The sequence below is a fragment of the Aplysia californica genome, unplaced genomic scaffold, assembly GCF_000002075.1.
Source record: "Aplysia californica isolate F4 #8 unplaced genomic scaffold, AplCal3.0 scaffold00194, whole genome shotgun sequence".
Classification (NCBI taxonomy): domain Eukaryota; kingdom Metazoa; phylum Mollusca; class Gastropoda; order Aplysiida; family Aplysiidae; genus Aplysia; species Aplysia californica.
The window spans coordinates 436553-448331 of NW_004797464.1; the positions used below are offsets into that span (position 1 = coordinate 436553).

At 42.5% G+C, this 11779-nt stretch overlaps 1 protein-coding gene across 1 annotated transcript in view; it reads left to right on the plus strand.

Moving 5' to 3' along the window:
- Nucleotides 1-2137, plus strand: part of LOC101848111 — a gene marked incomplete in the record, with an annotated part of 10654 nt that extends 8517 nt beyond the window's left edge. Inside the window, 1 exon segment of the mRNA XM_013082781.2 lies at nt 1050-2137. Within this exon segment, the coding sequence (XP_012938235.1) occupies nt 1050-1195 (146 nt within the window).
- Between the last annotated feature and the right edge of the window lie 9642 nt (nt 2138-11779).

Sequence of the window (11779 nt, forward strand, 5' to 3'; positions counted from 1 at the left end):
ATTTCACACCAAAAAAGGGCCTTGGGATTGTGGGTCCCCCCCCCCCCAAAAAAACAGACAGACAGACAGACAGACAGACAGACAGACAGACAGACAGACAGACAGACAGACAGACAGACAGACAGACAGACAGACAGACTAGAAATATATCAACACACAAACATACTCACGCACGCATTTGCAATGCGTTTCATTCGAATACTACAGCACCTTCGCAAATTAGTCGTAAATCAACAACACTTATGATAAGGCCTACTAGACACAAATATCACCCACCTATCTGCATTTTTTAAGGGAGTCTCCCTCTACAGTGTGTTAGGGTATTAAGCTTTGCTTGGAGAGAGGTGATCCATTTCTTTCCATATTCGGATCTCAGGAGAACACATCGGCCTGGAAGAGATCGTGAAGTAAATACTGAAGGCTCCAGGAACAAAAATGGTGCCAGATACGATATTATAGATACTGTTTAATGGTAAATGGCACCTCACTATAGGCTAATGGGAGTTTCACCATCTTTCTGAGAGACGCGAACAATCGCTACCCTTCCCCCCACCCTCCCCACCCTTTCCCCCATCTACACAGCATGGCTATGTCCATACCACCCCCCCCCCCCCCCCCGGATATACTCCTTCTCTACTTCCCTCGAAAAAAAAACCCCAGAGGAACCCTTCAAAGCGAATCTGGAACTTGAGTATTACAGCACCATCCATCCATTGTTTTACATTCGTCTGCACTGTTTAGCTCTTTGCATGTTACCAAATTCCGATTAACACAGGCTGCTTCTTAAATTTAAATACTTCCTATCTGGAATCTTTTGCTAATGAAAAGTTACTTTTGAAAGATTACGTATTGCTAGTACTAATGGTGGTTGTGGTGGCAAAACATTACAACCATACTTGCTGACTGGTTAAATAGTTTTGTTAGATTTAACGTTAATCAAATTATGTCCACTACCAGTATGATTATACACTGTTTGGACTATGAACATGAATTTGCAAGAATCATGCAGTAAATCTCAGATGATTTCGCATCCATGTATTATTTTGCAGACCAAAATTCATACTCCAGTCCACCCATCGACTGTCGAACGCCCCCTCCTGCGTACAGCGGCCACAACTCTGTGGAAGAAGATACTGGTCTACCCAGTTATACAGAGGCTACGGAAGATCTACCTCCCTACAAGGCTCGCTCCTGATAGAAATCGAGGCCCCTGAAACAACAAACACTGAGTCTAGCTTGACGTACACTCGTTTTGGTTTGAAATACAGAGTCTTGGTTCGTGGACTTGGTCGAAGAATATTTTCATCTGTGCGGGAAAAGCTGTATGCTTTGATTGGGTTCAGTCCATAGACTTGTATTATGATATCCAAGACTAGATCTATGCACTCTGGCGTACTTCCGGTTCACCATGAAGCACTCTATTTGACTCTATTTTGGAACCGAAATGAAGGGCAAAGAGGGAACGGTTGCTCACTGACTCGATAATAGTGAAACTTTTGTATTTTGCCCTTCGTTTGCGCACCCACAACGAAGTGTCACTGAGAGCAAAGAACGGCGGACGTGACAGTGCTCGGTCTAATATCATAACTCAAGTCTATTGTTCAGCCATACTAAACGCGGCTTTCTGGGAGATATCGGGTGGAGAGATAATAATATTATAGAGCACAGTCATCGAATTACAACTGTTTTTACGCATGAATTTTGTACTTGCACACAAACGTCACGACAGACTTGTCACGTCCTGGGCAGTGTGTCTGATCTCGTTTCCCTTCAATGTCTATATCATTGTTATATATCGCAACGGTGAAAGGAGTAGAGATAATAATTTCTGATACAGTGCGCTACCATAACGTGTCCTACTGGAGACAGGTGTCCGTCTTCTTCTGAACCGATATGCTCAAGTTGCCAGATTTATTAACTCCTTTCGGGTGAAGGACATGCAGTGTGTCGAGACTGTCAAAATTACTGATGTGTCGTCCAGACTCCTTCTTAACAACAGTGCGTCAACATGACTTCCAAATGACTGATGTTTGGACTGACGTTTTACTTCATCGGCAGAGGCAAAAAACAACCCCAAAAAAACCCCCAGCACTATAGCAACAATAACAACAACAATAATTCAACAACAACAACAACAACAACAACAATTTAAAAACAACAAAAACAACAACAAAATAATAACATACTTACTTTTACTTACCTTTTTTCATCCTCCGTTGCTGCTAAGCGTGATGGGGAGATGCAGTTTTCTATGGTAGGCCATCCCCGCAGCTCTTACAATTGGGATATTATAATTTCTCAGGATTTCTTTAACTCCTTCGATTCACCTTTTGCTTGACCTTCCTTTTCCTATAATAGCCTGAGTACTTGGTTTTGTAGGCTCTCAATGCTGGCTGGCTTGGTGATATTCCTAATAGGTGGCCAAACCCATTTTATTCTCTGTTTTTCTTTGAAATGAGGGCAGGACTCGGTGCCAATTAAGTAACAGCAAAAGTTGGTTATACCTGAATTGGACAGGGGGAATACTTCGTGGCTTGCGTTGCCCAGTAAATCGCTGTCAACTTCAACTGGCTGTTACAATAACAATGTATTCTGAAGACTGCGGAATATGAGAGGATGTTCTCTTGAAAACGAGGACAAAATATCACCCTCATCAACTGTGCAATGCAATAAACTTGTTGTTTTTTTCGCTGTTGTTGTTGTAATTGTTGTTGTTGTTGTTGTTGTTGTTGTTGTTGTTGTTGTTGTCATTGTCGTCGTCGACGTTGTTGTTGTCGATCCAGCCCACATATCAATCCCCTCATCCGCCCATTCGAACAAATCTGTCCCCGTCGTTTTATGCAAGAAAAAATTTGAAATTATGCAAACTAAGCCTAAATATGTGAAATTATGCGATTCTGTTAATTTTTTTAAAGAATGGTAAAGGAAAATAATCAGAAATTATGCAAAAAATGATCAAGTTTTGCTAAATTATGCGGGGTGCATAAAACCACGGGGACAGACAAATTGACCAACGTTTTCATGGATATTCTTTGTATAACGCAATTTGTGTGCAAATTATTTGCTTCCGTGATAATAAATGCATAACATTTAGAAACCGTTCATGTATTTGACAAACACGCTGTTTTGATTGCTCAAAATAATGTAATCGTGAAATTTCCTCTCACTTTTTAAGGAACCATCAATTCTGCCTTTTGTGTTTTTTGTTAGACCTAAAGATCTGTTCACAATATTCTGATTACTGCTGACCTGCCAACCAGTCTCTCTCTCTCTCTCTCTCTCTCTCTCTCTCTCTCTCTCTCTCTCTCTCTAACTAAAAAATATGAGTTTTCCTCGGCATCCTCCCTAAAAATTTGGAAGTCAGGATAAATAATGAAGTCTTCAGTAAATTAATTGGTAACGCTAAAAAAACAAAGTAGACAATGAGCGTGGATAGTACCATACACAAATAAACGTTAAGTTAAAAAATGCGTATTTTTACGTCATTTACTATACCTCACACAGATATTGCAAATGAACCAGTGTATTTCCAAAGCATTTACAATTTGCTGCGTACATGTAATAGAAATAAAATATTTAAGGAAAACATTTAATCGAAGGGCTTCGATTTTATCGGAGTACATGTACTTGGCAGGTCTCTAAGACTCTAAGAGGGCAACGAATAAATTATGATTAGAATAGATCCACAAAAAATAACAGTTCCTCATGTGTGTGAGTATCATGTGTGCGGTTGTTTGTTCGTGTACATAAGTGCAGTTGCAAGCGTGTATGTGTATGTATGTGTGTGTGTATGTGTGTGTATTTGTGAGTGTGTTTGTGTGTGTGTGTGTGTGTGTGTGAGAGAGAGAGAGAGAGAGAGAGAGGGGGGGGGAGAGAGAGAGTGAGTGAGAGAGAGAGAGAGAGAGAGAGAGGGGGGGGGAGAGAGAGAGTGAGAGAGAGGAGTGAGGGAGGGGGTGAGGAGTGAACGCGTGCATACGCTGGTCTCATGTAAGTTATGTAAGAGTGAATATATACTAGTATTTTTTTTGTAGGACATCTGCCATTATATATATATATATATATATATGACCCTATCGTTCTTAAGAGTAGCCTTCAAGGCCTTTATAATTTTCAGCCCACAGTGTACATGAAATTATTCCATGTCTTAGTCAATGTTCTTATACCACCCCACACACCCCTCCCCCAACTGTTAAAACGGATTACCTTTGAATAAAAAAATATATATTATAAAAACACTAAAGAAATGTAATTCATGTATACACCTGTGTTTGGATTTTTTTTCAAGTTTCTCAAAAATAAAAAAGCAATAAAAAACAACAACATATAACAAAAAAAATAATTATTACTCTAATATTTTGTAGGCTTTTTGTTTGCTTGTTTGTTCGTGTTTTTTTTTTTTTTTTTTTTTTTTTCTCTTTTTTTTCGTTTTATTTTCCCCCATACACTTTTATTTCCTGGTCCGTAAATAAGCAAGACACTTAGCCTAAATGTTCAGAGTTGCCAATTTCTTTGACTCTCTTGAAACACAACAGCATACTGATTATTGCTTGACTGCGAAAAGATGGGCGTCTGTGGTGTAGAGCTTATGTGCTTCAATGCCGCACGCAAGAGATCAGAGTTCGAATCCCGTGGGGGCGGGGGAGGGGGCATTTTAATCGACTAGCTCGGTCTTTCTGCTGGGGTGTTCTATTCCTTTCAGACTCGGTTGGTTCTGACAATCAATGTCGGAAGTTCGCCTCCTAAATTATCTAAATCGTGTCGATGATGGCGTAAAATCACCTTTATTTGAAAGCGAAAACAAATATGCAAGAAGCAAAAGATAATAAATGTGCGATAAGTCTTTTCTACGGGGATTTGCAAGAAAATGGCCATCAAAGTTTTGTGACTTCCAAAGCTGTAGGCCAAGTATCCTTGGAAAAAGGCAAATTGATTTTGTGTGCATGTGTGTGTGTGTGTGAGAGAGAGAGAGAGAGAGAGAGAGAGAGAGAGAGAGAGAGAGAGAGAGAGAGAGAGAGAGAGAGAGAGACAGAGACAGACAGACAGACAGACAGACAGACAGAGAGACAGAGAGAGTGTGTGTGTGTGTGTGTGTGTGTGTGTATGTGCGTGTGTGTGTGTGTGTGTGTGTGTGTGTGTGTGTGTGTGTGTGTGTGTGTGCGGGCGTGTCCAACTTGCCTGCTCTATCTAATCTTATTTGATTTTAAGAAAATGGAGGAATAAACCCACCAACACCAGGAGAGAGAGATGGGGGAGGGGGGGGGAGAGAGAGAATTATAAAAATTATTGTGATGTATAGCGTGGGTTTCAGGAGGGGGGGAGGGCTACGCCCCGAAAGTCCCGATTCGGCTCAAAATTATGGATTTTCAGTTGTAGGCATTATTTTTTAGCTTCCTCTGCCTCTCTTACAACTATTTCATCGCCGACAACAGAACTTCGGAAGAGCGCTACTGGTCAACACTCGGCGCCTGAGACGGATTTGTAAGACAATAAATCAACTTGAATCTCTCTCATCCAAGCTCTTAATCGTTTAAAGTTCCCTGACTGCATCATCAAAGTCTGTAACGTCCATCTGGGATAGGCCTGGTCTAGAAAAGTACAAGTGCTGGGACTGCCAAAAGCAGTAGGCTACTACAGCATCGCAGATTCAGACCCCGGAAAATAGATCAAACTCTTTTTTGCCGGCCATTGATATTGAAGAAAATATTCGCCTCTACATCAATGTCATGCAATCCATCATCACTAGCTACAAACAACTTTTTTGGCTTCATTTTTTACTATAACATACTGACAAGCTGCCTTTTCCTGCAACAGTGTGAGCTGATGTCAGTGATTCAAATATCACAACTGCCAATGCTTGCGAGGTATTTCATTATAGTCCGGACAACACCAAATGAACAACTTGTCCACCTCATAACAAAGAATCTAAGTGGCGAATCCCTGATTTTTGCATGCGCCGCTGAATTTTAAAAGACCTGAAAAATCTCGATTTTCGTGCATATGGGACAAGAATAAAGAGGTGCTGTCAGTACCATCATTAGTAATTAATTGCTCATTAAACTCAACACAGCCCACTTTTTATAGCAAGCACGGTACTATGCTAAAACCATAACAATTCAGGGTGTCGTTGCAAGGGCTTAGCAAGTAATTTCAGAGGAGGGGTGGGGGGGGGGGGGGATACAGTTATGTCAAACCCAAAAACGGGGGTCAACAGAATGCTAGATTTGAAGCGCTAATGGGCAACCCCCCCCCCCCCTTCCTGTGCAGGTCCTTAGGCAGAGGGGTTTTCCCCCCCCCCCCCCCCCCAATACACATACATGTCTTGTCCTTTTTGGGGGATTTGTTATTGAATAAAAGAGACGGCCTCGATCAGCTTTTTTTTAAGACATAGTTCAGTAGTTTTAAGGCAACGTTTTTTGGGGGGGTTCGTAAACTAAGTAATATAACGCTGGTGGTTAATGAAAAAGCGACAGCAAATTGAAACGCGTGCGATCTCAATGACGGCAAAGAAATTTTACCCTTTGTATATCACAATGAGTCAATCAAGATAAACCCAGGGGCTCTCGTGGCCTAGAGGTTAAGGCGTTGGCCTCTCATTCAAAGGTCCCGGGTTCGAATCCGGGTAGCGACCAAAAAATTTTCTTCTCTAAAATTGTCTCCTTTCACCTCCTTTCCTGCTCTCTAGCAATGTTCTGTTGACTGCTTTCATTTCCACTTTGTGCCCCCACCCCCTCACCTCCTTTGCCCCCTCCTCTGGGCTCCTTACTCTTTCTGTGGCCTTTCTACTGTTACTCCTTGGCTCCTCCTTACTACTGTCTTTCTGCCACACCCCTGATCTTCTGGTAGGAAAGATCAACACCTAGCCTTCTCGGACAAGGGCGAAAAATCTCAGAGGGCCCGTGTACAAGTTGTGCACGTTAAAGATCCCTTGGTGGTCTAAAATCGATAAGAGTAGGCTTCGGCCGCCACCCGGGCAAAATTCAAATTTCCTACCAACTGAAAATATTAGGTGTGTCCCGCGCGCTCATATGACCTTATGCAGTTGCGAGCGCCGTAAAACACTTTACAAAAACCCAAAAAAAACAAGATAAACCCACTGTCACCCACTAACCACTGAACTGAAAACAACTCAGTCTTGAGGCTCATGCAGCCAGTTAAAAGAAAAGAAAAAATATTCAAATGAACAAAAAAAAACAACACTTAACTACCGTACTTGGTCTTTTTAGGTTTTTTGGAATTCAGAGGCACATGCAAAAAATCTGAACAATTCGCCTCTTAGTTTCTGTGTAATGAGGTCGAAGAGTTGTCCGTTTGGTGTTGTCCGGACTATTATACCACTTTGCACATTATGTGAAAACTCCACTCACCAGAACTGCCGGGGTTGTTGTTTGTTTGTTGTTGTTGTTGTTGTTGTTGGGGGGGAGTTCCATTTGTTTGGGGGGAGGAGGGGTCCTCTACACTTTGAAACACGAACAGGAGAACGCTGCTCTGAAGCAAAGACTGTTTGCCCCCCCCCCCCCCCCCCCCCCCACGCAAAAAAGACAAGACAGCACAACAACGGACAAGAGGAAGCTACAGAAGGGGTGAAATAAGTTAGCACCAAATGCTACAAAAATTGTCAATAAACATGCAGCCTCCATCAAATAGCCTATAAGGGCTGCTCACTTTAAAATTAAATATAAATACAATTAAGAAGAGACAAATGAGACGAATGCAGTTTCTGAGACATTTGAATCGACATACAATATTTGAACATCTTTTTCTCATTCGTAAAATTGAAGGCAAACGAAGTAGGTGTAGACTCGGAGCAGCTAAATTGAAAATTAAAAAAAAAACTGAACAGATTGGTGACGGGGAAAGACAAGAATAAAATAAGCCAGTTGGGGTTGTTCGTATTTTTTGTTTTGTTTTGTTGTTTTTTTGTTGTTGTTTTTTAGAACATCTGAGCGAAGCATTGAATGATGGATTATGATCGCCGAAGTCTGAAGCAGATCTGACACTTGAATACGTGAGGATGATGATGATGATGATGATGATGATGATGATGATGATGATGATGATGATGATGGGTTTTTTTCTTAATGGGCCTGGCGGACTCCACGAAGAAATCTTCGAGCGAGAGCGAGGCTCTTTTTCGGCTCCATGGTCAAAATGCTTATCGGCACCTCCACTCGCCCAAATAACTCCATTCGAGTTGTCATTGTTCCTGGACATTCAAACATGTGTTTGACATCCTCCTTTTCATGGCTGCATCTTCGGCAACATGGGCTGAGCTCTTCATTTACAAAGTTCTTATACCATCTTAAGCTCCAATGATGGTCCGACCGCAGTCTCGCTAGCTCAACCTGGTCCCAGCGACATGTGATATTTTGTTCTCGCTTATAGGAGTACCCAGAATACACATCTTCCGGGTGCTGGTACTTAACCCTGCATGGTGGGTCTCTGATTTCCCTCTTGATCATTGGAAAGACTCCTCTGTATGTTGTTGGTCGTCTGTCTCCTTCAAACTCTCTGGCTTCATTAGTAGCTTGGTCTGCTGCCTCATTTCCTTCTATTCCAACATGGCTTGGAATCCACTGGATTTTTATTGTGGCTGTGGCTTCACTGAACTTGCGGCTCAAAATCATTTATGTCCGAGCTGTTGCCTAGCAGTCCCTTGCAGAGAGACTGACTGTCAGTCAAGATCAGCTCATTAGTTCTACTGTGGCAATTGTCAGCAACCCATTGTGCAGCAGACATCATTGCCTAGCATTCCTCGTCATAAGATGATGTAAGGAACGCACCTTTAGTTTTAATGATTTATGTTCGTGGTGGTTCATCATTCATTATCACTACTGCTGGTGCTCCACTTTTGCGGTATCCTGCGACAGCCGATCCATCGGTGAAAATTGTCACATCCGCACCAACCTCTTTGATCACATCCTCTGCAGCTTCACGTGCCTTTATAGGATATTCACCCTTGTCCTTCATTCCTCTCAATTCTATCCAAATTTCGATTTTGCCATGGGTCTCCCATGGACAAGCTCTCACCAGGTTGATCGACCCACCGATTCTCTGCTTCAGGGAGGAGGTGGTCTTCTAGATCGGTGCCCATCCGAAACCAACTTTTCCAGCTGTTTTTAGGCTTGACTGCTTGATCAAGGGCTTTCTTCCTAGGATGGTCGTCTGGCAATCTCTTAGACATCTCTACAGACTTGAGGCATGTTCTTTTTGTATAGGTGGTAAAGTGCTCAGTTCTGGTCTCATGGTGCAGCGCTTCTGTTGGTGTTGTTTTCAGCTGACCTGACACTAGGCGGGGGGCTATGTTTTGTATTCTGTCCTGGACCTTTGCACTAATCTCACTCAGCACAGGCTGCCACGCTGGGGCAGCATAATCCATCCTGCTTTTCACAAACATCTGATACTTTCTTGAGCGACTCCTTACCCCAGTCCCATTTTGAGTTGCTGACAACACCAATAACCTTCATTTTTGAGGTTGCACTTTTGGACACTTCCTCAATGTGCTTGTTGAAGGTTAGCTGTCTATCCTGATAGACGCCCAACATGCGTGGAGCGGGATTGAAAGGTATCTTTTTCCCTTCGGTCTGATTTATTGGTTGCCACGTTGCCCCCTTCACCCATGTTAAGAAGAAGCACACCTCACTCTCGGTTGCATTCAAGGCTTCCATTCATTGCCCCATTTCACAACCATGTCCACAATCAACTGTGTCGCTTCATTTGCCTTTTCTCTCTTTTCGTGACTGACCAATATTGTGCAGTTATCAGCGAACATGGAGTATATCAGCTTGGCGGAGGTTAGTTGTTGTGAGTCAGGGTTTGGGAGGGATTCTGCCAGGTTGTTTACAAAGAATATAAACAGCAGCGGTGATAGTACAGCTCCTTGGGGAAGCCCTTGCTTGAAATTCTGGCTCTAGCTTATTTCTCCTTTCAGGCGAACACGGGCTTGTCTATTTCTCAGGAAAGCATGGATCCATCTGATTGCACGCAACGGGACTCCCTTGTCAGACATTGACAGTAATAGTCTTTCACGCCAAACCGTATTTATGCCTTGGAGTAGTCCAGCGGGACTATGAATGATCGATGGAATGTTGGCTTTTGTTGAAAACTATCCTCAATTCCGCGACGGATTCTGATTATCTGGTCGGTGCAGCTATGACCTTGGCGAAAGCCTGCCTGAATATCTGCAATCCATCCATTCTTCTCTGACAGGTAGTAAATTCTTTCAGCGTGCATCCTTTCTATAACTTTCACGACACAGGATGTCAAACTAATGGGTCGAAAGGATGTCGTATCACTTGGTGACTTGCCAGCTTTCAAGAGAGAAATGATAAGTGCCTTACGCCATACTGATGCAAAAACCAGTAAGCTCCAATTTACCCAAGAGGAGCGCAGAAGAAACAAACTACTCCAATTGAAGCGCCTGCTGTATGACGATGTGAACAGCGAAGATTAACAACAATCATACCCAGACTTCATCATGAAAGAGCTGGAGCGTGCCATAATACAAATGAAGAAAAGAAGTGCTCCAGGACCTGATGATATACCACAATCTTTCCTAAAAGAGCTTGGCCCACTCGCAATGATGATGATGATGGTGATGATGATGATGATGATGATGGCCCTAGTGTTTCTCTTTCTCTGGCCTTTCCGATTTGTGTTCACTGCACCCTTCTGTTATTATATTCCTTACTTCCACGCACCTTTCCACCCCCCCCCCCCCCCCCCTCTCTCTCTCTACCACTTCTGGCTTTAGTGTTCCCTTCTCTCCGGCGATTTGTACTCACCGCTCCTTTAAATATTCAGACATTTATGTACGCACTTTAGTTTTTATAGCCTGTGTATATGATGATGATGATGGAGATATTTCCGATATTGTCCAAACCACACCAATACGTAACTTATAGTGAACACTTTGTTGCTGTGGCGTCATCACCCATTTATTTTTCTCAAATACTATGTTCCTGATGAAGCCTTATTGGCGAAACGTTGAACTGTGAAATATATTTTTTGGGGGGAAATACAACAAGGTCTTAACTGTTTTAATACCTTCTTTATACAATGATGATGATGATGATGTTGATGATGATGATGATGATGATGATGATGATGATGATGATGATGATGATGATGATAATGATGATGATGATGGTGATGGTGATGATGATGATGGGTTTTTTTGGTTTCCTTAATGGGCCTGGCGGACTCTACAAAGAAATCTTCGAGCGATAGCGAGGTTCTTTTTCGGCTCCATTGTCAATATGCTTAGCGGCACCTCCACTCGTCCAAATAACTCTTTTCGAATTGCCATTGTTCCTGGACATTCAAACGTATGTTTGACATCCTCCTTTTCATGGCCGCATCTTCGGGCAACATGGGCTGAGCTCTTCATTTACAAAGTTCTTATACTATCTTAAGCTCCAATGATGGTCCGACCGCAGTTTCGCCAGCTCAACCTGGTCCCAGCAACATGTGATAAATTTTTGTTCCCGCTTATAGGAGTACCCAGAACACACATCTTCAAGGTGCTTGTACTTAGCTCTACATGGTGGGTCTCTGATTTCCCTCTTGATCATTGGAAAGACTCCTCTGTAGGTTGTTGGTCGTCTGTCTCCTTCAATCTCTCTGGCTTCAGCTTGGTCTGCTGCCTCATTTCCTTCTATTCCAACATCTCTGTATCCCAAAACGGGACCCTGATTCATAAGTAGTACCGAACTATCTCCAACAAGCTCTGATGATGATGATGATGATGATGATGATGATGATGATGATGATGATGATGATG